Raw genomic sequence first — 25626 nt, 5'->3', positions numbered from 1 at the left:
CTTTGTAATTGATTGTGCTCAAGCTACACATTTCTTGACTGCATCCAACTCACCAATATCTTTCAGTATTAAATCTATGCAATGAGCTGCATATGGAGTCCAAAACAAAGTTATTCTTTTTTCCATCAATTGTAAACCGACCTTTTTGAAATTTGCTCCATTGTCGGTTATTATTTGGACAACATACTGTGGTCCAATCTCCTCTACCATTAGTGTCCATCAAGCTCTCAATGTAGTTTGCATCTTGGATCTTTTCAAAAGCATTAACAGATTTATGAAACACCAACTATCACACATCAATGTCACCCTATATTCGTCCCATTGCCTCTTGAAGGATTTGATCCAATCCTTTAGTTCTGCCACCTCCTCATCTAAGTACACGCCGTAAATCTCCTTCGGTGTTGGAGGTTGGATCTCCATGCAGACTTTTGAATAGAAGAGATCATGCTCTGATAATATGGACCGTGGGCTGTGTTGGCTGGAATTCTATGGAAGTTGAACCATTTTGAGATTGCCTTCCTAATATCCCGTTTTTTTTTTCTTTTGTGTATGCATCGTCAATTCGTGTCTGTTTCGCTGTTTGTGGGGGATAGGCTTGCGGATCAGTATCAACAATATCTGGTGCGGACCTCCTGCCAAGACCTCTTATAAAACCACGGAGTCCACCATACCTCATGCTACTAGTTCGGCCTGACTGAGAAGGAGCAGTTGGTTGCCTCATGTTGGTTGACCTCTGGATTCCACTACCACTGCCATGCTCCAATTGTGAGTCAGGTCGTCGATGCCTCATTGTTTCATCGATCGTATACTGATGCTCCAATGATGCATGAATCCCAGTTGTGAGATCCGTGTCGACTTGATCGCCGCAACCCTCATACCGATCATAAACTGGTTCCTGCGTAGCCCTATAATATTCTTCCTCAACTCTTGCCTTCTTTTTTAATGTATCTTCCTTTGCTTGTTGAAATTTGCTTTGAAATAATTTACGGATATCCATTGGAACATTCTTGCATTTTGCAACATCAGGATACCCACCAGCCAAATGCATTTTCACCTGAGTTATTCCTCCACCCTTACCAATGTAGTCACAATAAATACATTGCCAATGATGACAATTTCTATCTATCTTTCAGGCATGAACCCATGCATCATAATGTGGCTGTTCCTTTGATGCCATGATCCTACCAAATTTAAATCAAATAAACTATAAAGTATAAACATATTAAATTGACCAAATATCGATCATAAATCACTAATCGTAACATTAAATAATTTTATTAAAACATAACTAATCATATTTTATCATCATAAATATGTTACATGCATAAAAGAAGTATTAAAATCATTAGATACACTAATTACATGATTAACATAGTTAATTTTTCATTAATTATTTCTCTTTCAACACTATAAACATGGCAAACACCCTAATAGGTATTAAAGATATTGAATTGACATAAAATCGAACAAATTTTGATTAAATCATCATTAAAATGACTAATCGTAGTATTAAATTACTTTAATAAAACATAATTAAACTTATTTTACCATCATATATATGTCAAACACATAAAAGAAACATTAAATGTGTAATTTTAATCCAATATGATTCAAATTATGATAAAATCATCATTTATCTACACTAATTATATGATTAACATAGTTAATTTTTTACTAATTACTTCTCTTTTAACACTATAAACATGACAAATACCCTAATAGGTATTAAAGATATTGAATTGATATAAAATTGAATAAATTTCGATTAAATCATCATTAAAATGACTAATCATAGTATTAAATAACTTTAATAAAACTTAATAAAACTTATTTTACTATCATAAATATTATTCAATATTTAATATGCATGAAACATACTAATCATAACCTTAAAGTTCTTAATTACTCTCTAATTAAAGAAAGCAAATACATACCTCTTAATTAGAAAGTTCTTCCTCTTAATCTTCCCAAATTAGCCTTGATTGAATTCACAAATCGTTGTTTTGTAGAGTTTAGGAGAGAAAAAAAAAGTTTGAGAGAGAGTTTAAGAGAGTATAATGAAATAGGAGAGAAGAATGACTTAAATAGAATGAGAAAGGGCTCCAATAATCAAATTGATCGTTGGAGCACTGTAGCACTGCTATAGTGCGGTAATCGTCGAAATCGACCGTTACCGAGTTCTGCCGGGCGGTAACGGTCGAAATTTCGATCATTACTGCCCGATATTACCCCGTATCGTTCGATACAGGGTTTTTTTGAACGTACTGCTCGGTAACGGGCGATCTGCGTACCGGTACATACCGCCCGTACCGGGCGGTATAATTCGGTATTGCAGACCTTGATATATATATATATATATATATATATATAAGTTTATATATATTTATATATAAATATTCGTCGAAAAAGGTGATGTCGCGTCGCCTTGGGGTGACGTCGTTGAAAAAGGCGATGCGACGTCGCCTTATATATATATATATATTTCGTTCGATAACGGGTGGTTCGTGTGTCGTTCAACTGACGGACCGGTACGTACCGCCCGTACCGGGCGGTATTATTCGAAATTGCATAACTTGGTTGTATACATTAGATTCATAAAAAAAATTAAAAATTATGGTTTTGAAATTCGCCATCGTGATCACTCCGAATTGATGAAATCATAAAGTCTTTTTCATTTTAAATAAGTTTATAAAACTTAGAAAAATATCTAAAGTAATCATTTTGGTGTGCTAAGAAGTTTGTCCAAGTGTATCTACTATAATCGTCCACAATTACAAAGGCGTATTTGCTACCTCCTAGGCTTGATGTATCAATTGGTCCAAACAAATCCATATAGATAAATTGCAATGGTCCAAAGGTGCTTATTTGATTCTTTGGTTTGAAACTACCTTTTATTTGTTTTCCTAGTTGACATACATCACACACATTATATTTAACAAACTTAATGTTAGGAATACCTCTTACAAGTTCTTTGGATGAGATTTGAGAGATTAGTTTCATGTTAGCATCACCTAATCTCCTATGCCAAAGCCAAACATCGTCATTCAAAATCGAAAAACACATTTCATTACAAAGATCATCAATATCAATAGTGTATACATTATTTTGTTTAGGGCAATCATAGATGTGTTTTTGTGTGGTTGTTCAATAATACAAGCATTGGATTCAAATCTAATGACGTATCCTTTATCACATAATTGACTAATGCTCAAAAGATTATGCTTTAAGCCATCAACCAACAACACATTTTTAATCAAAAAATTGAATTTGTTACCTATAGTTCCTTTGCCAATGATTTTACCCTTGTTATCTCCGAAGGTGATATCCTTCGTCTAGGCTAGTGAGCTTAGAGAATTCAGATGGATCTCTGGTCATATGCCTTGAGCATCCACTATCAAGGTACAATCTCTTACTCCTAGCTTGTGATGGTAAACATTTCTACAAAAGAGGGTGATTTTTAGGTAACCACATGACCTTGGGTGCCTCATAAATCGATTTACTCAACTTATCATATTGCATTGAGTCATTTGAGGTTCCTTTAGGAACTCAAATCAATTTATGTGGACTATATCTCTTAAATGGACATTTATGAGCAATATGTTCGAGTTTACAACAAAAGTTGCGTTTGGTGTGGGGTGATACATGCAAGGTAGGGCCTTTTACAAAGGTGGTTGGATTTTGGTGAGAGCTACTCACAAATCCGATTCCACTTCTTCTATGAAAGTGACCCTTATTGGCAAGGATCATGTTCAAGGACTTGCTACTAACTTTAAACTTTTCTAAGGTTTCTTTGAGTAGCAAGTTTTCCTTCTCAAGTGCCTCTAAGTGTTCACACTTAGTGCATGGAGGCAAAGAATGATTATCATGCTTAAGTTTTTTAAATTCAATATTTAAAAGGACATGTTCCTTTTTTAAAGAATTATACTTTTTGCTCATTATTCTACATTCATCAAATAAATCATGAAAAGCGCTTAAAAGCTTATTGAAAGATAAATTTGCATCTAATGAACACTACTTACCTCATCTTTGATGGCCATTAGTGCGTAGTTGGCGATTTCCTTGTTGCTTTGTTCTTCGTCTTCGGAATCGCTTGAATCATCCCACGTTGCTTTGAGCTCCTTCTTCTTCTTTAGTTGTTTCTTCTTCACTTGGGGATATTCGCTTTTGAAATGTCCCGGCTTCTTGCATTCGTAGCATATGACTTGTTTTTTCTTGGGTTCAACTTTATTTTTAGTGTCATTTTTAGATTTATTTCTTTTTATAAATTTTTTGAACTTTCTTGTCAAGAGTGCCAAGTCATTATCATAGTCCTCATCACTTGAATTTTCTTTTAAGTAGTCTTCATGAGTTCTTAGTGCCATATCTTTCCTTTTCTTTGGAAGGTTGTTCTCAAGCTCTTCATGAGCGTTGCAAGTCATCTCATAGGTCATTAATGACTTGATAAGTTCTTCCAGAGGAAAATTATTCAAATCCTTAGTCTCTTGAATGGTCGTAACTTTAGGGTCCCAACTCTTTGGAAGGGATCTCAATATTTTATTAACAAGTTCAAAATTCGAAAAACATTTGCCAAGAGCTTTTAAACTATTGACGACATCCGTAAAACAGGTGTATATGTTAACAATAGTTTCGCTTGGTTTTATCCGAAACAATTCATAAGTATGAACTAAAAGATTTATCTTGGACTCCTTTACTCTACTAGTGCCTTCGTGAGTGATTTCGAGTGTGTGCCAAATATCAAAAGTCGTTTCACAAATAGACACTTGATTGGACTCGTTTTTATTTAAAGCGCAAAACAAGGCATTCATAGCCTTTGCATTTAAAAAGAAAGTCTTCTTCTCTAACTCATTCCAATTTTTCATTGGAAGAGAAGACTTTTGAAAGCCATTTTCCGCAATATTCCATAACTCAAAATCCATAGAAATTAGAAAAATCTTCATTCTAGTCTTCCAATAGGTGTAATCCGTCTCATTGAACATCGGTGGACGTGTTATTGAGTGACCCTCTTGGCTGTCGGCAAATGTCATCTCTCTTGAGTTTCAAACCAAAATGAGAGTGACCTTGCTCTGATACCAATTGTTAGGATCAAGAGCGGCACTAAGAGGGGGGGGGGGGGGTGAATTAGTGTAGCGGAAAAATTATGTCGGTTTGAAAATCTTCGTATGATAAAATCTGATTCTGCGAAAACCGTTTCGTTTTTCTTGAATGAGTTGAGAAAAGGGGATTAGATAGTTTGTAATGAAGTAAAGTTGAATGCAGTAAATAGATTAAGCAGTAAGGAATGAACACACTGGAATTTATAGTGGTTCGATCGTTGTGACCTACATCCACTTCCGATTCCTCCTTATTTGAGGTCCCCGACGTCCACTAATGGTCCTTCTTCAATAGGCGAAGACCAACCACCTCTTTACAACGCTTTCTCCTTTTCATGAGTTTAGGAGATAACTCTTAACCCTTACAAGCCTTACACCTCTTCTTGGATGATTACAAATCTAAAAAGAGGGAGAAGGAGGACTTTTTAAGTTTTACAACACTTTTAACACCCCAACACTTAGAGTTTTTTTTCACACTTTGATTGCACTTCGTTGTATTTTTATGCAGAAAAGGGTGAGGTGTTTATAGGCCCCAATGACTTCAAAATTGGAGCAAAAAAATATCTCATCCTGGGTTTTCGGGGTATTGGCGGTACCACCGCCTAACACTCTGACACTGGGCGGTACCACCGCCTGACAGAGTCTCGGATACTGAGCTCTGGTGGTACCACCGCTTGACAGGGCGGTACCACTGCCTGGCAGTAATAACTATCGGCGGTACCACCGCCCAGACCACCTGGGAGATCGTTCCTTGGGCGGTTCCACCGCCCCAGTCTGGCGGTGCCACCGCTAGACAAGGTCCAGCAACCTGGTTGGGCCTTGAATCCGGCCCAAACCAGTCCAATTACAGGCCCAGTTGGCCCCTAACTGAGTTAGTGGGATTACCTCCCAAACCTAATCCTAATCAGTGTCTGCCGTACCGAAGCGTACCGGCCGTACCGGGCGGTACGTACCGGTCCGCCAGGTACTCGGTACGCGGACCACCCTGTATCGCTACAGTGCTACAGTATCGGTACACTAGGGTGTACCGCTCGGTACGCCCTGGTGTACTGCCCGGTACACATGTACCGTACCGTACCGAGCCCGGGTCGAAACTCCGGTACGGTACGGTATGGCGGACCTTGATCCTAATTATGTGTTAACTATGATTTTTAAGGTATACACTAAACGAAACAAGCCCGGTAAGTCTAGGTATCTTCCGACGAGCTTCCGGCGGACTTCCGACGATCTCTTAGCAATCTTCCAGCGGACTTCCGGCAAGCTTCTGAACTTAACAACGATCTTCTTGGCGAGTTCCGACGAGCTTCTTCTTGGTCAATTCCGGCAGCATTTTCGATGAACCTCCGGACTTCCGATGAACTCTCGAACTCCCAACGAAATCTCGATCTTGACTTCGGCACTTCGTTTTGCTTTATGCCTTGATCGCTATCGTAGTTAATCCTGCACACTTTTCTCAACATATAGATTTGATCAAATAATTTACTAATTGATTTCATCATCAAAATCCGAGATTCAACATTACCAAATTTAGTGATTTTGCCAGTCTTAATTTTCACTTGTGTACCACTATGTACACCTCATTGAATCTCTTTAATGTTTGGTCAAATTGTGTTTTCACTCCTGGCCAATTTCCATAGGACACCACATAAGAGATTAGATATTTGTGCCAGCTTTATATTAACAGGAAAATGTACTTAGCTTGATGTTTTAGAAGATCATCCTCTGATACCTGTGTTTCTTTATCCTCCTTTAAGATTGCTTCTTGATTCATAGTTGACAAAAGAGGTGCTAACTTGATGTAAACATGACAAGGATATAGTGTAGGTACCCTTGTGGAGAACACTGAGCATACCTATGTTATTATCTAAAGTTCTTTGTCATAAAGCTTAGCTTCAGTACAATCACCATTTCTATAGTGCAGCATTTTTTTTCCATTGCTCAGAAGAAACATAGGATTCATGAATCTGAGTATGTCTGAGATTGGTGAACGACATGATCAATTGATGCATGGAATTTGCTATTACACTCTCAAAATTATGAAAAACTGTGAATTTCTGGATTTTAGTTTTGTTATCTGAAATAATGTGCAATCAGGTATTTGCCATTTCTTAACTTAGCTCCATAAGATATATTTTTACAAGTTAAGCTGCTGCCAACTCTTCAGAAGTGGAATTTGATCATTTGGTCTGAAGTTTCTGCTACTCTTCAAAAGTGGACTTTGTGAATAGTTTTGCTTGATTAATAATCAATATTTTTGATCTTGCATTTTTAAACTTGAAAATTAACTTGACTGCATTTGCTTAGTTATCTCCATAACATTTAGCAGACACTTTTTCCTTCATTAGGTTCTCCTGATATGTTATTGCTTTCACTTGAAATTTCATCAGATAAAGAGTATGAGCTTCCGGAAAAGGCAGATTGGGTATTTTTTGGAGTTCTTTGACTACCCTGATGAAAGTAAGTAATCTATTTAAATATAATTTTTCATTTATCTTAATCATTGAAGGCTTATGACGTTTGACCTATAGACATTCATCAGGATATTCAACATCAATGTAACAGAAGGAACTATTGTGAAAATTCTATGCAGTCCTTGATTGGATGAAGGACCAAGTTAGTGACATGATTCATTAAGAAAATTCTATGCCAGCTTATCTAACCAAATAAAATATGGCTTTTTCAGTGGTTTGACTTGCTGGCTTATTAGGGCCTTTTCTTTTTTGATATTTCTCTTTGTGGGGAGAAAAGTCTCCTACATTGCCTGTAATCTTTTTTTTTTAAGCCTGGTGTTTTTAAACAATGGCACTATTAGCACTCTTATCTGTACTTATATTCATCGAATATTACATTGAACTTGTACAGATTTGATTGAGATGGTTGGACATATGGGCTGTATGCTTCATTCAGGCTTTCTGCTATTGCATATAGCTGGCAAGCTTGTTATAGTACTCGAAAGATAATATACTGCAGATTTATGGTTTAGTTGAAATATGATATTTAAGCATTGAAGTTTTGTAGATAATATTCTCACTTGCAACTTTTGATGCTAGTGTGTGCTTCATTTTATTACTTTGCATTTTTGTATGTGCTGACACAATTATTGTTTGTTTAAATTCTGAACTTCTCACAGAGACAAGATGGACTAAACTATACCAAAAGCCCCTTCAACAACCTGACCAAGCACTTGAAGAAGGCAAATTGGAGCTTATGGTGCGACCTCCATTTCCTCCCTTCTTCCGGAAAAGTCAACCGCCCAAGTTTTGCCCAACATCAGATGTGATAGCAATTACAAATGATACTTGGAAAGTTGGTGATTTGGTTGATTGGTGGTATGATAGTTGTTATTGGTCAGGAAGAGTAAGCGAATTGCTCAAGGATGATCACATAAAGGTGAACGTTGCATCTCTTTCTCTTTCTATACTTTTCATTCTTCACTATATCAGGAATTATATTTGGTGGAGGACTTTAGCTCATTTATATCTTAATTGCACTTCCTTAGACTATCATGTCATTGCCATTGGTAAATTATTTTGCTTTCATTCAGTTACTTGATTAATAATTTAAAATATTTTTCAATTCCTTCTGAATGCATAGTTTCATATGCTTTTACATTTACAGTAGAACAGAAACATGCATTTAATTATTACCTCAAATTTCAGTTTCTTGGCAGCCTGTCCTTCAACTGTTTTTTCAAATTTCTAAACCTTGTCTGCTGTTTCTACAAATGGAGGTTCCCAAAGATTTTTCTATAAAATAGGGAGTTGTTTTTTTATAGCTGCTCAGGACAGTTGACTATTTTCTGATTATTAATTTCTTTTTAACTGACTTGCTTATGTTTCTATTCAATTGTGTTAGGATTATGGCATCTTTATATTCCTAAAAACTTTTTAGTTTATTACATGTTCAAATATGGTAGATGGAAGGTATTTTATCATCTGATTCCGTCAGTCGAGGAATTAAGAAGACTTATAGATAGGAATAATAAATTTTGACAATGATCATATGTTAGTTTTATGTATGATTCACTTGAAAGTCCATTTTTTGTTGCCTTTTCAATTTTACATAAGATTGTTCCAAATCTATTCTGAGATACTTTTTGGAGTGTCTAAATACTAAAATATGGTTTAAGTTAGGCTTGGGGCTTAGAGTGTCAGTCCTTATATTTAAACATCCATGAGCTACTTGTACTATCATCCATAGTGAATGGGTATTTTGGAGCTTAACTTAGTTTTAAATAATATTTAAAACAAGAATGTGTAGGGATAGTTCTTTGTAAGCTTAAGTTCATTACGTCTGTATATAGTAACACATATTACGTATGCAACCTTATTTTGTTTTCTTAGAATATGAACAATTAGAATGCTATGTAAGAATGAATATTTTGGAGATTATCTTAGTTTTAGATAATATTAAAAATGAGAATAATTAAAGGATGAATCTAACAGCTAATCATGGCCTAAAAGAAGGCTTATGTTATGTAAACTTATCTTCAGTTAGACAAGGTTGCTCATTTCCTAAGAGCTAGCCATGTTGACCTAGCACAACCTAAAGGGGATACTTGATATGACTGAGAGAATTAGGTGAGGATGGATAATAAATAAAAAAAAGCTAAAACAGAGAGAGGAGACGAGAAAAACTGATTTGCCAAAATATTAAGTAATAAACAACAAGTACTAAAATTCAACACATACTAAGATGGTTGAGAGCTTAGATACATCCTTCTGGTTGGCTTACGTTGTTGAAAGGTTGATCCATGGGTATTCATTGCAAGCTGGCACAAATCTTGGACTCACTCAAGTCCTCCGACTCACATTGGGGGGAAATTGTGACCTCGTACCACTCACACATTACGTGGGAAATAACACTCTTATTCATTCAAAGATTGTTTACCCATTACAATTCTTTGACTTTTTATATATGCCTCAAATACAAAAAACAAGATTAACATAGAAGAAAATAAATCATATTAAAATGATTAATTATATGTGGTTATATTATAAGAAGATAAGCTTTTAAAATTATCTAGGTAAATAATCTTCCTTTGTGCATGATACTCTTCCTTTCTTATGAGATAATGATTCTTTTCTTATCTTTTCTTTATTTCCTTCTTCGTTATTATCAATATAAGAAATAAGATCACAATTGTATAGGATGATGTCATGTGGCAACCTGAATATGTCAATTAAATCAAAATCAAGTTTACCATTAATCTAAAGTGATTCAGGTTGACACTTTTTCTTCCTACATTTGTGAAATGTAGTTTGATTTCCATTAACTCTCCCTGGCTTGAAAGCATTAATCTTCGATGAAGTGATGAGGCTCTATTGATTGTAGATTTAAAGTTGAGGAGTTGGAGTTCTTGTGTGGTTTATTTATAGTTAATAAAATGAGGATATCAATGATTTGAGATTTGATATCCTCTATTACGAGTGGAGACTTATTGTTCGTCCAAGATATCCAATAATTTTCTCTTTTATTCTCTTATAGGTTAGTGATTTAAATAGGCGGTCGAGCGCTTACCTAAGCGCTCGGGCGAGGTGCGGCGAGGCTCGAGCGCCTCGTGTGTGGACCAGGAGGCGCGCTTCTATGAGGTGCTGCTTGGGCGCTCGCCTGAACACAAGCATTGGGCACTTCGATCGAGCGCCCGGTTCAATCAAGCAAACCGAACCAATTTAAGTTTGGTTCGGTTCGTAGCTTCTTACCTCAAAAGCCACGCTTCATGCCCGCGTGACCCCGAGGAACCCTAACGCTACTTTTGACTCCGCCGTCGACACTTTCTGTCGCTGCCTCCACCGTCGATTTTTTTTGCCATTGCCTCCGCCCTAGACGCAACGGATTGAGCTGTTAGAACCCTTGCAAATTTTAAGCTTGGGGTTGATCTCCTTAGGGGATCGGCCTCTTTGGAACTCTATAGGGGTTCTTTTCTCCAAATTATTGCTCATAGGCTGCAGAAAAGATACATCTATTGCTTGTTAAAAGAGGATGAATACATGACTATTTATAGGGCTTTTAAACCCTTACTCCTAATAAGACTCCTATTCCTTTACAACTCCTAATGTTTCTCTAAGAACAACTCCTAATAGGACTCATATTCAAGACTCCTATTCATTTACAACTCTAAATGCTTGTCTCAGAAATAACCTCCTAACCCTAGCCGGCCTCTTCACCTCTTTAATAGGGGTCAGCTAGGTAGGTTAACATGAATGCCCCTCTCAATTAGGATTCTCCTAGCTAGAGTCCTAACAGACCCGCCCTCTTCAAATTAGCCTTGTCCTCGAGGCTGGGATTCTATGAACTCAGGGAACCGGGTCTTCAGCTCCTCATATGATTCCCATGTAGCGTCTTTAAGTGGTAAATTATTCTAATGCACTAGTACTTCAGTAAAGGGAAGTCGGCGACGCATCACGATCCTGCGGTCGAGGATGGCTTATGGTTGGGCTTGAATAACTCCATCCTCCGTGGTGTTGGGCAGTTGGATCTGGGGTGACTCGTGTTCTCCCAACTTGGGCTTCAGGCATGACACGTGGAATACAGGGTGAATTTTGGCATCCTCAGGCAATTTAAGTCTGTACGCCACGGCTCCAATACACTCTGTGATCTGATAGGGCCCATAAAAACGTGGGGATAGCTTCATGGAGGCTTGAGTGTTGATGGAGAGTTGCTTGTATGACTGTAGGCGAAGATAAACCCAATCTCCAACTGAAAATTCTTTTTCGCTTCATCGTGTGTCGGCTTGCTGCTTCATTCTGGCTTGAGCGGTAGAGAGATTATCCTTTAACAGTTGTAGGAGTTTGTCCCTGTCAATCAATTCTTGGTCGGCTTGATCTACCTTGGTCGAGCCAATTACATACTTTGGAATCACAGGGGCTGGTCGACCATACAGTGCTTCATAAGGGGCACATTTGGTAGATGAATGATATGTAGTATTATACCACCATTTGGCCCAGGGAAGCTATTTCGCCGACTCCTTTGGCCGGTCGCTGGCGAAACACCGAAGATACGTCTCTAAACACCTGTTTACCACCTCTGTTTGGCCGTCAGTTTGTGGATGATACGCTGTGCTCATCTTGAGTTTGGTGCCTTGTAACTGAAATAACTCTGCTCGAAATCTGCTCGTGAAGATGCAAGTAGAATTTAGCACAAGCACAATGCGTCCCTTATAGTGCAATTCTTTTAAGTCCCAACTGTAATGAGCCACGGAGTTTGGTGTTTCCTCCAATTTTTTTATGATCTTACTGGTCTCCGGATCCTTCTTCTATTCTTCCCTAATGTCCTCGAGGAAGCTGGTGGTAGGAAGGGAGATGGCTGAAAACTTAGCTTGCTCAGGTAGCCGTGAGAGTGCATCTGCAACAACGTTTTTTTTCCCCTTTCTGTAAATAATTTCATAATAAAATCCAAGAAGTTTGGTTATCCATTTTTGTTGCTTAGGGGATGATATCTTTTGCTCCAAAAAGTACTTGAGGCTTTTATGGTCGGTTTTAATTTGAAATCGCCGACCGATCAAGTAGGATCTCCACCTCGTTACTGCGTGCACAATGGCGAGCATCTCCTTATCATATATTGGCATATTTTGATAGGAGGGAGATAATGCCTTGTTGGTGTATGCGAGTGGTCGATCATCTTGCATGAGAACGACTCCAATTCCGACTCCAGATGCGTCGGCCTCAATGATAAAGGGTCGGCTGAAATCTGGTAGTGCTAGCACCGGCGTCGTCGTCATGGTTGCCTTAAGTTTGTCGAAGGCAGCGGAGGTTTTGTCCGACCATTGGAAGGCATCTTTTTTCAGTAGAGAAATGAGGGATGCTCTGATCTTCCTATAGCCCTTAACAAATTTTCGGTAGTAGCTCGTTAGTCCAAAGAACCCGCGCAGTAATTTCACGTTTGTAGGTTTCGGCCAGCCTTGCATTGCTTCAATTTTTGTTGGGTCTACCGCCACTCCTTATGATATTATGTGCCCAAGGTACTCTGCTTTTTGTTGGAGAAAAGTGCACTTTGACAGCACAAATTTGCGACGAAAGGTCCGAAAAATATCGTTCATAAGACTTTGGAAAGTTGAAGGAGCATTAGTGAGTCCAAAAGGCATTACCAAGAATTCATAATGGCCGTTATGTGTGTGGAATGCAGTTTTTGTAATATCGTCTTCACATACCCAAATTTGGTGGTAACCGGATCGAAGGTCCAACTTCGTGAAGACTCGAGCTCCTTTTAACTCATCAAGAAGTTCATCCACCACTGGTATTGGGTACTTGTCCTTGACGGTGATGCCATTTAAAACTCGGTAATCGATGGACATCCGCCAAGTTCCGTCCTTCTTGCGTACAAGTAGCACCAGTGAGGAATAGGGGCTGCAACTTGGTCGAATCACCCTTGTTTCAAGCATCTCCTTTATGATCTTTTCAATTTCATCCTTCTGGAGGTGAGGAAATCGGTATGGCCGAGTGTTCGCTGGTGGCTTGCCCGGAAGGATTGGAATTCGATGGTCATGTTGCCGAGTAGGAGGAAGACCGTGCGGCTTAGCAAAAATGTCGGCAAATTCAATAAGCAATTGGGCGAGATTTTGGTCTTGAATTTCTATTTTCTTCCCCTCTTGTTGTTGTTGGAGATGCATCAAAAAGCCATAATTTACCTTGTGTAAAACTTTCTCCATTCGTTGGGTCAAAACGGTGGTTACGTTGCTTCCGTGCTTCCCGCGTAGGATGATCTGTTTGCCTTTGTCGTAGAATTTCATAATTAATTTGGAAAAATTCCAAGAGACATCACATAGTGTCGTCAGCCATTCTATGCCAAGCACGGCCTCATAGTCATCAATTGGTAGGAGGAAGAAGTCGGTGATAATTTCTTGGTCTTGCAGTAATAGTTTCACCTGCGGACATCTTTGGTCGCACTTTAGGATTCTTCCGTCGACGACCTTTACGTCGAACTTGCTACAACCTTGGATGTGGAGCGTCATCCGAGCAGCAACCTTATTGTTTAGGAAGTTATTAGTGTTGCCCATGTCGATGAGAACAGTGATTGGTTGTTGTTTGAGAAGGCCTTCAACTTTCATCGTTTGTGGGTTTGAGTAGCCGGCTAGTGCGTGTACCGTAAAGTCGGTCAGTCGTGGCTCTTCTTCCGCATCTTATTCTTCATGTTCAAGGCTCTCTTCTGGATGTTCAATGACCTCTTTTACTGGTTCAATCATAAGAAGTCTCCCTTTTTTACAGCGATTCTCGCGGCTCCACGGCTCGTCGTAATGCCAACATAACCCCTTTGCAGATCGCTCCCGAAGCTCTTCTCTTGTCAACCTTTTTGGTGCAGGGGCTCGGTTGACATTAGGGGGGGCTGAGGGCTTCAGTATTACTGGTCGGGGAGCGAATCTAGTCCTTCGGGCTTCATGGTTCAATCACTCCTCTTGAAGTCGTGCGAAAGAGATGGCTGCCATAAGCGTGTACGGTTGTCACGCTTTAACTTCTCCCCGGATCTCTGGCTTCAAGCCCTCAATGAAGGTCCATAATAGTTGTTTTTCAGACCAATCACAAGTTTGATTAGATATCCTTTCAAACCTAGTTTGGTACTCCTGAAAGGTGGAGGCTTGTCGGATTTTTGCTAGTTGTTCGTCAATGTTCTCGTAATTGGTTGGTTCGAAGCGGCTCAACAGTCCTTCTTTGAATTGTCGCCATGAGAGGACTCCATGAGTGTGTTCAAACCAATCAAACCATTGTATGGCATCCCTTTCAAGATGTATAGCCGCAATTTCCACCATAGATGTGTTTGCGGTTTTGTGGTACCGAAAATATCGCTCCGCGCGCGAGATCCAACCAATGGGGTCTCCTTCTTCCCATCTAGGGAAGTCTACTCTCATGCGTGGATAGTTGGGATCAGTTATAGAGCCTCCCCTTTCTTAGGAGTCATCTCTTCGGGCTTTATGTGATTGGTCAGAGCTCTTTCCTTGATGTGATTTCTTCGGGCTTGGTGGTCGGCCCAAATTGAGTTCGGTAAAGAGAGTCTGAATCTTATCCTCAATTCATGCCTCGAAGACTTCGAATTTAGCATTGATTGCCTCCTCAGATGCTATAGTATATGCCTCCAAATCTGTAATGTTAAGATCTCTCTTTTGTTGTCGGGTTAAAGGCATGTATAGGTTGCGAGAAGTGATGGTCGAAAGGGTTGGTGGATAGGTGGATGTAGGCTGCGGTTTAGGCTTGTTTTGTGGCTGTTTTGGATGTAGTTTGAGGGTGTGGTTTGGTGGAGTTTTAGGGCTGTGATGGTAGTGGATGAAGTTTAGGGAAAAAGTTTTAGATCTATGGTAGATGACAGCAAAGGTTTGATAGAAATCAGTGGAAGTTGCTGCAGATATGTGTTGTCTTGTAAGAGCAGATTTGTCGTCGAAGAAACAACAGTTTCTCGACGAAATTTCCAGCAAAAACCGAGAGATTTGAGGAGGAAATTTGATAGCAAAATCTCGGTTTATATTACAGCAAAGATGACCAATTTAATCAAGAAAATTTCGGCAGTATAACAGTAAGGAAATTGGTGCAAGTTACGATAGCAGAATTCTTATCGAAAAATTTCAGCGGTTTGCGACGAAAATTTGCAGCAACACAAGAACGTTTTTAGAGATGAATTCCTCAATAGATTAATCTTAGATGGAAGCCAAGATGATCTATGAAGTGTATCAGAAATTTCGTTCAAAATGGGTTGCAAATATGCGGCTGAGATGATAACTTTTGCGGCGAAAGGAATTCGCAGGAATATAGGAACAATTTTTTTTGGATTTTCGAATAGGGATAACTATATTGCAACAACAGTAAGGTAGGAAACCAGAACCTATTGCAATTCACGGGGAGATCAAAGGATGATTCGCGGTGGTGGAGATGACACTAGAATTCGACGGCGATCTTTTAAGCAATTGTGTGAATTGCTCTGGGCGGTTGTGGAAGGGCAGCGAGACGCCAAGAACGCTGCTCTGATACCAGATGTTAGAACCCTTGCAGATTTTAAGCTTGGGGTTGATCTCTTTAGGGGATCGGCCTCCTTGGAACTCTATAGGGGTTCCTTCCTCCAAATTGCTGCTTAAAGGCTGCAGAAAAGATTCATCTATTGCTTGTTAAAAGAGAATGAATACATGACTATTTATAGGGCTTCTAAACCCTAACTCCTAATAGGACTCCTATTCCTTTACAACTCCTAATGCTTCTCTAAGAACAACTCCTAATAGGACTCCTACTCAAGACTCCTATTCATTTACAACTCCTAATGCTTCTCTAAGAAATAACCTCCTAACCCTAGCCAGCCTCTTCATCTCTTTAATTGGGGTCGGCTAGGTAGGTTAACATGAATGCCCCTCTCAATTAGGACTCTCCTAGCTAGAGTCCTAACACGAGCCTTCCTTTGTTGTCGATGGACGAGTCTGACGGCCCCTGTAGCTTCCTTCTACTGTTGCTTCCTTCCACTATCGAGGGAGAGGATCGCAAGTTCCTCTGCCACTGACAGACGCCCTCTGGAGCTTTCATTGCTGTCGCCGTTGCTGTCCACAGCTTCTGTCGTTGCCGCTACTACTGTCCGTAGCTTTCGTCGTCGCTGTCATTGTTGTCCTTCGCAACGCTGCCATAACTATCTTAAACTAATCCTCCGTCGCTACCGCTATCTCCCTCTATTACTGTTAACATTTTTTTCTCCCCTCTCTAACTTTAAGTAATATACTATTAACAGTATATTTTTAATTTAATATCATATTTTTATTTAAATAATTTTATTTTAATTATATTATATTTTTTTATATTTTAATATTTCAGAAAATATTTTTTTCTCCCCCTCTAACTTAAGTAATATACTTTTAACAATATATTTTTAATTTAATATCATATTATTATTTAAATAATTATATTATATATTTTTAATATTTTAATATTTCAGAGCGTCTCGCTTCGCTTGGGCGTTTTGGGACCTTGGTGCCTTTTGGCGCTTAGTGTTTTTTAAATCATTATTATAGGTCGGTTTAAATGGGGAAGACATTATAGGTCATGTTGGTGATAACGAGAAGATTGGATACTTGGTAGGTGAAGTGGAGTATTGTCTTGTGGTTCATTGTTAGGTGTTAAATTTTCAATGTTGATCACTCGACTAAAGCAAAGATATGGTGGAAGGTCGAGTTCATAGGCAGCTGATTTTTCGTATAATTTTGTTAGGTCCAGAGTTTTTGGCATGAAACTTTTTTAGTGTTTCTCACTGAAACCTCTTGGGTTGGACTCATTATTACCATATCTTCCTCCTTAAATTCTTGTGACCTGTAATATCTACAATAGACTTGTATAATAATTTATTGCTTAAATTAATTTTTCTGTGAATTTTGGGGTGTAAGTCTTTGATGTGTTTAGCAGATGATGCGAGGTTCGCTTGATCTAGCTTATAGAGAATTAGGAATATTAGGAATAAGATCAATAGGTTTTTCAGGTTGTTGTCCAATGATGACCTCAAAAGGGCTAAAACCAATTGACTTTATATGCAAACCCACTTGTATGGGTTTAAATCCAATCACTTCAGTGGTCACATAGTGCAAGACAAGTGCTATTTGACTAAGTGCATTAGCAGTTGCTTGCGGACAAATGTATATTATTTAAGGGACAAATTGTGTATATTACAGACAAGAGACCTTAATTTTCTTTATGACTGAATATACTGTAGGGATTAATTTATTTGGCAACAAATAGTGTTGTTAATACCTTAAGGTTTAGACAATCATATAAAATTCCTTTTCATACCTTAAGGTTTACCAACACATGGTACATGAGGGTGTACTGACATATTGCCCGTACCGGTCCTCTGTCGGACTGGTACATACTGCCCGTACCGAGCTGTCACGGACAAACTTCGAAACAAGGTGTTTGATGTAATGCTTATATATGTCCGTGTCTTTTGGCATGTTCATGCCTTGTACAGCATGTAGAGGGGCGGCCGAAGGCTTGATAGTCCCATTTTAGTTGGGTTGGTGGCCTCTTTAGGCTTGTAAATAAAGGTTGTGTCATGTGGACACGCTCGAGAGCTTCTCGGTCTGTAATGGACCATTTTACCCTTTGTTGTGCCACTGTTCAGAGCTTGTAATAGTATGTTTGTAATTTGCATTGTCTATGAAGTGTTTTTCGGAGATGTTTGCTTGTGGATCCCGTTGGAGGCGTTCTCTCTAACCCGTTCTCTCTTTTGGTGGTCCTAAGGGACAATGGGAGGCTTCGGGGAGGCTGACCTTTGCGGACGGACGCGCGAGGGTGCCGCACGACTTAGGCAAATCCAGCTAAGTCCGTGTCATATGGGATCAGAGCGGGACAAGCACTCATAGAAACACTTGACATGCAAACGTGGGGGACCTAGTGGGGTTGCATGGAGGGCAGTCAGCACACGCGCGACCGTTTGAGGGAAAACGGGCATGGAGATGTAGGGAAAAGAGTCGCTCAGAGGAGCGGGCATCTGACATTGGCATTCAGAGGAATGGCCAACCCTTCGCGCAAGAGGCACCACGAGAACAGGCAAGCTTGGAAGAATGCGGAGCGCACAAAGGTTGGGATGGCTGAGTTTGAGCTACGGCTCAACGTTGACAACTTTACTTGATGGTGCTCAAGGCAAGCGAGGCGCTTGGCAAAGGACGAGACCATGCAAAGTGGAATGAGTTGCTCAGCGACCGAAAGAGTTGTGCAAAGCTCACAGAGGTGAGGGGAATTGCTAACTCGAAGAATTCGGTACTCATGCATGGGCTTGTATGCGGACGATGGATTGTTCGTGGCCATCCCAAGGCGACCGAGACTCGGCGCTATGGAGCATTGAAACTTTCTCTTCGGCATGCGAAGGAAACGTCCGGAGGAGGCTGAAGTGTGCAACGAGTTCAGCATGTTGCTAGGCCTTGAGGGGTGCAGTGGTGGCTGTATTGACGTGGAGGCGCAATCTAGCAAGTGCGTTTGCAGGAGGCAGAACAATGCACAGTTTATTCAGCAGATCGGAGTAGTCCAAGGGGATGGTGGTCTCCGAAACGAAGAGAGATGTTGCTCCAATGGGACAGTTATCCAGGAGGGATAAGTCTCGGCTCTCCAGAGGGAGAATCATGTGAGATGGACTTCACATGTTGAGGAGTACCTCACAAACAACAACTCCACGAAGCTCAATGGACCGAGCAAGCAGCGAGGAGTTGTCACATGATCTCGCTCGAGAGAATGCATGGGTGGATGCATTGCGAGATCAAGTGGGGGAGCGACCTGAAGCAACTTAAATGAAGGCACACTTAGAGTCGATATGGAGATCGGACTCAAGGGAGGGCTGACCCGTGGAATGGTGGGCGCGAGGGCCACCATCGACTCAATGCAAAAACGAGGAGCGGAGCAACTTGGGTGTAACTTGGCGAAGTACCCAAGCCGCATGAAGGGAGCCAGCAGAGAAGTTGGAACATGGAGCAGAAGCACAGTGCTTTCCTTAGACAGAGGTCAAAGACATGAACTCTTGCAGAGGCAAGAGTGGGATCATGTTGTCCCATGGGTCCTTCGTTCTGACGGAGCGGACTCATCTTGCATGGTGCCAAAGACGAAGGGAGCTTCTGGGCACATGCACCTTATCTCGGAGGAGCATTTGATGGAGGAACTAAGGCGACTCAATTTGCGGAGGCGAAGTTGGGTTCAGAAGGCCTTAGCACGGGGCAAGAGGACGCAGAGGCAGGTACTCTTGAAGAATATGCCACATTGTTGCCATTCGAGTTGCTATGAAGGAAGCGGTGTGCAGCGGAGATTGTGCTGGTAGGGGCAGAGGCCCAGGATCCAGACAATGGTGCACAAATTACAGTGAAGTCGGTGGACTTCGGGAGCTACTAGGCGACGGACTATCCTAGAGCGGTGCTTCATCTAGGTGTGACCCAAGAGTGGGTGGATGAAGGTCGATTGCCAAAGGAGCGAACAAAATCGAAGGTGGAGGAGACCCTGCGATGTATTGGCAGAGGCCACACATGGAGGGTTCAAAATTCGAGTTTATTCCACAAGGATCAGAATGCAATGGAGATGTCACCAGGAGGCGACATGGTGCAGCGGATCGTGGTGGAACAGTTCGTGGCAATGCGACACACATGACATAGTCCCGTGAGGGATGAGATCATATGGAGGTATGATCGGGAGCTACTGGGAGCTCCACTTCGGTGAACAACACGACGGCAAGAAGGGCTATGGATTCAAGGAGTGAAGGCCATGGTACCGCAGAGGCGGGTCTTCCGGGCGTGCATCGAATTTTGCATCGGATGAAAACCTTGGTCATCAGCATATGGGGGCTGTGTTCCACCAAGGGAAGAGTTCGAATGCAAGTACCAGTGAGTCCCATGGGAGGGACTTGATCATGCAGAGGTATGATCGAAACAGCTGGAGAGTTGGACTGCTCCAGAGCTCATATTCGCTTAAGGGAGCCCGACAAGTCAGAGGACAAGGTCGAGTAAGCGGACGTTGCTACCAAGGAAGCTAAGGAGAACAGAATCGGTGCAAACTCTACAACGTGATGGCAGAGGCCATGCATGGGAGTTGCAGTCTGTCTTTCCATCGACAAAACGGACTGCTTGGAAAACACAGAGGTGTTGAAGCAGGGGGTCGAAAGGGGCGAGGAAGCGACGACGAGTCCAGAGGGACTTAGCTACCCAAAATCAAGCATCAGTTAGAATGGAGGTGGACTCAGAGGAGTGCCACAGAGACATATCTACTAATCGTGAAGAAAAGGGATGCAGATGCGAGGCAACGGATAGTAGGGCCATGGGCATGGCAGCGCCATGGTACCGCAGAGGCGGGACTTCCGTGAAAGTCATTGATCCCTTGCTCTCATGGAGGGAGAGCGCTTGGTCATGAAAGGGGCCGAGGAGGTGGAGCATGCAGAGGCAATCTCCAAGTACCGAGACAAGGCTGAAGGGCAGTGGCCGAGGAACTTCGTAAGACCGGTGTCAACAAGTTTCTCATCAAGATAGCCGTAAGTGAAGGACTTCGGGTCATGCAAGAGGGCAAGACCAAGGAACGAAGCAAGCAGTACGTGGTGCTGTACCTTTGCTACTCAGTGGAGTAGGCGGCAGGGTTGATGGAGAAGACGGTACAATCCCAGAGGCGACCTCATCTATCAGAGAATTACTCCAAGTTGGGGTGAAAACTTCCTGCATTCCAGAAGTTCAATGGCATTGAGAAGGTGAATCACAGTAGCTAACTCAATGCAAGGATTGCAAACACTTCAAGTGCTTCAGAAGTGTGAGCAAAGAGCAGGCGAAGGCCAGTAACCAGCTCGATGCATGAAGTACAACCTCGAGGAGGCGGGCGAAGTCAAGTAACCTTTGCCTTCTTAACTCTTAAGAGAATGGGCGAAACCGAGTACCCCAATTCTCTTATCTATCCAGCAGAGGAGCTCTGCACAAGTTCAAAGACCCTTCGAAGAGAATGGAAGACAACAGTTGTCAAATCCTCACCAACGGTGATCAGTGCTACTGAGAGTAGATTGTCCGCTTCATTTCCCAACGAAATGCCAATCGAAAGCGGAAGTGATGCGAACCTACTTGGATGTGACAACTAACTGACAGAAGAGTCAATGAGTAGATGTTGTGGAGGAAGGACCCAAAACTTCAAAAGTTTGCGAGGCGATGCTCGTTAAAGCTCCAACAAGCATCCACCCAGTTCAAGCAGCATGTGGAATTTTTGAGAGACTGGCGCAGTAAGGATGGTCTTTTCCTTCATTTTGGTGGATCCGCAGGAATCAACGAGGATCAACACAACTCAGCCAACCCCACACCAGAGTCAGAGTCATTGGCGAGTTGAAGCAGCATGGCGGATCAAAGGTTCGACTACTCAGAAACAGCAGCGGAGAGCGGCTGGGAGCCAGAAAGCGCATTGCAGCTGGAGCAGAAGATTGAAGACTCAGCAAAGGCGAAGAGTTGCAGTGTTCACAAAGGCTTCGACGAGGACGTCGAAGGGATAAGTGGGGGAGAATGTCACGGACAAACTTCGAAACAAGGTGTTTGATGTAATGCTTATATATGTCCGTGTCTTTTGGCATGTTCATGCCTTGTACAGCATGTAGAGGGGCGGCCGAAGGCTTGATAGTCCCATTTTAGTTGGGTTGGTGGCCTCTTTAGGCTTGTAAATAAAGGTTGTGTCATGTGGACACGCTCGAGAGCTTCTCGGTCTGTAATGGACCATTTTACCCTTTGTTGTGCCACTGTTCAGAGCTTGTAATAGTATGTTTGTAATTTGCATTGTCTATGAAGTGTTTTTCGGAGATGTTTGCTTGTGGATCCCGTTGGAGGCGTTCTCTCTAACCCGTTCTCTCTTTTGGTGGTCCTAAGGGACAATGGGAGGCTTCGGGGCGGTTGACCTTTGCGGACGGACGCGCGAGGGTGCCGCACGACTTAGGCAAATCCAGCTAAGTCCGTGTCAGAGCGGTATGCTGCGGTATGGTGAACCTTGGTCCTATATGGACTATGAGTAGACCAGATCCTATTTTGGAATAATTATCAGAATGGGAAGATACAAGGAGGTGGTGGCGAGAGTCTTCTGTTAAAGATTGGATTCCACAACAAAACAGGGGGCTGGCCAGCCTCTCATCTCATAAAAAGAAAGAAAAGAAAAGCTGACAGTCCTGTTTGTGCCTGACTTTATCATGGGGGGTTTGACCCTTGACCATGTAATTCAGTTTGGTGAGTGTGGAAGGAAAGTGTCCAGTAGTTTTCTTAGTAAAACACAAAAACTGATCTAATATCCAAGGATTGTTAGGGGTCCATGTATTAATGTACATGATGATCTGACATTATTATATGGGACATCAAGGGTTTTTTATCGTCTTCTCTGGCATATTATGTCCTCTAGCCTTTTGTTTGGTGATTTCCTATGAAGAAGAGACACTTCTCCAAGTGTCTTCTTGGCTGTTGCACACTCTGATCACTTTCCCATAATCCTCAAAGCATTGAGAGAGACCAGTGCCGACATAATTTTTGAGGAGCCACTTTATCTAATCTTACTAAACATTTCGTTTGGTGAGCTAGACTAGCTCAAACAAAAGCAAGAGAAGCAAAATTTTGTTTCCCTTATTGTTATTCAGGACCCTAGTCCATGGTGCGTTGGGCCAGCTCATTGTCATGTTCACTTGACAAATGGGCATGTGATAGTAAATAGCATGTAATAGGCATAATGGTAGATAGTTTTCTTGGTGGATAGCAGATGGCAGGTGTCCTAAGCCCAAAGCATATCGCTAATGTAAATTCACAGTTTATGTTACCAAAAGTTGTCAAACAATTTACAGTGGACTCTAAATAATCATACAAAGTTTCACTTCAAGTGAAGATGCTATTCGGTATAAAAACTAATATATGATCATCAACCATTGGCACATAAAAATATCAAAAAACTATTATATGATCATCCACCATTGGCAAAACATCAAAAATACCAAAACTTGATATGATCATTTACAATCTAGTAAAAGTGAGATTTTATTTTGCAATCTCTTCATTATAAAGGCAAGAAAAAGATGATTAGTAACCATTATATTTAATTCTCTCATTTATCATATTGTTCAGTATGAGTGACAAATAGGGAGCAACTGCAAGGCGACTCCTGTTGGAGGAAAGGAGAATGCTCATGCCAAAGAGAAGGAACAGTGCAGAACAATGAAAGTGGTAGATCAATGAACAATCATTATATTTGTATATAAAATGATGGATTGAGATGATAGAGTAAAAACTGAAATTCTTTTACCTGGACTTGGATCATGGTTAAAATTTTCAAACGAGTTCAGCTTGAGAATTATTTACCTATTTATATGGTCTTAAAAATTTAAAAATAAATTTAATTTGAGTTGGCTTGAGCCATTTTACAGCCAGTTTATATGGATTTGTTGAACAAAGTGGCCATTGCATTTGAATTTGCTCACTATGTGTGAATAGCCTAGTGGCAATTGTGAACCTAAATTGTGTCATAAAGCATTTACATTGCATAGCATTAGAATCTTGGTGCAGGAATGTTGGTTGTCTGGTGGACCACTACAGTATCAATACATGCACATTTTATGTATAGGCACAGATTGGTACTGAATGGAATAGATTGGTAGTAGTGTTGGACCTATTTAAAAGTCAACTCTAAACCTAATTTTTATTAAATAATTAATAATAAAACTAAATTTAGTGCATATTTAGACTAAATAATGAATAAAAACATTTTTTACCATGTATTACATAGTCTATACACAGAAAAAACACATTTAAGTCCTATACATGACATGAGACATGTATTAGAAACATGAGTGAAATTGAATGTCATATATTATAATTGGCATGTGGTTAGCAACATGATTGCCATGTCTCAATGGGATTTGGTTATAGTTTCTTATTGTGACTCGTTTGTAGATTAAGATCATTATTTATAGAACTAATACATGAAGCTACTCTCTAACATCCAATATTGTTATACAGAGCCACTGATGAAATAGTTGTAGGTAGTCATGGCCTTGTCATTATTAATTACCTATGTGGTAATACGCTATTGGGGTAAGGATTGTAATTTTGGGTAATGAATTGGTACAGTCCTAGGCCTAATCCATTTCAACGTACCAAGAAAATATGTTCGAAACATAATGCAGTATCAATCTGAGTGGTACAGCACCACTCGATTGTTTTATACTTGCATAGTCGCACTTCTCCCTAATCCTTGTGAACCACTCTTCCTTGTAATGGAGGACCACTTGAACTTGGAAGGTTTTTGTATAGATGCTCCAATGATGCATGAATTGCAACTACAAGCTAAGTGTCTTAATTTATATCATCCTCACAGTCCTCATGTTCAACATAAAATGTGTGATTTAGATACTCGCTTATCAGGTCCTTTTGGGGTCTCAGTTGTATCCTTATGGCTTTTTGGGGATCGAGTTTTGCCTTGCAATCTCATTTGATCCCTTCAGGGTATCCAACTTTCTCTTTCTACCCGTGATGTTAATGGATGCTCAACCGCTTGCCTAGGCACTTGACGAGGCGAGGCTCGAGTGCCTCATTTTAAATTAAAAAAGGCACGTGGGCTTGGGTGTAGCCTAGGCGAGAGCTTGGACCTGAGAGTGCTCGCATTTAGTCAAATCCCACCTTTGAGTCCAATTAGACCAAGCCAAATGGTTTGGCTCAGTCAATTAATCCTAATTAACCCAACCTCCCCCAACCTTGTGCCTTACCCCAGTCAGTGGATCCTCCCACTCCCACGTCGTCAAATGATTGCATGACTCCCTCCACCAGCCCTCAGTGGGTCATGACCTCCTCCTCCAAGGACCTCTCTCTATAGGCGGTGTACTCACCCCTCCTCTCTACCCTTCCCCCTTCTCTTCAGGTGGTGCAAACAACCCTGCCCTGTCCCTTCTTTCTCTCTCCCCCACTTCTTTCTCTCTTGCTCTAAACTTTCTCTCTCCCCCCTCCCCTTCCCTCTCTCTTTTTCTCTCGGCAGTGCAGTCCCCCTCCCCCCGTTCTCTCTTGCTCACTGTCAGTTCTCTCTTACCCCTTCCCCTTCCCTTTTGGTATCCTAGCAATGCAGGGCCCTCT

The 25626-nt window shown here is 41.0% G+C and overlaps 1 protein-coding gene across 3 annotated transcripts in view; it reads left to right on the top strand.

Annotated features, from left to right (window-relative positions):
* Nucleotides 1-25626, top strand: part of LOC135637704 (uncharacterized) — a 65019-nt gene that overhangs the window by 22972 nt on the left and 16421 nt on the right. For all 3 annotated transcript variants that reach the window (XM_065150434.1, XM_065150433.1, XM_065150435.1), the window contains 2 exons: nucleotides 7478-7547; nucleotides 8221-8480. In XM_065150434.1, the coding sequence (XP_065006506.1) occupies nucleotides 7478-7547; nucleotides 8221-8480 (330 nt within the window). The remainder of the gene's footprint in view (nucleotides 1-7477; nucleotides 7548-8220; nucleotides 8481-25626) is intronic.

The sequence above is a fragment of the Musa acuminata genome, chromosome BXJ3-5 (genome assembly GCF_036884655.1).
Source record: "Musa acuminata AAA Group cultivar baxijiao chromosome BXJ3-5, Cavendish_Baxijiao_AAA, whole genome shotgun sequence".
In the NCBI taxonomy this organism is placed as follows: Eukaryota; Viridiplantae; Streptophyta; class Magnoliopsida; order Zingiberales; family Musaceae; genus Musa; species Musa acuminata.
Note: the sequence above shows the minus strand (reverse complement) of the source record. Positions and strands in the feature narration are given on the sequence as shown.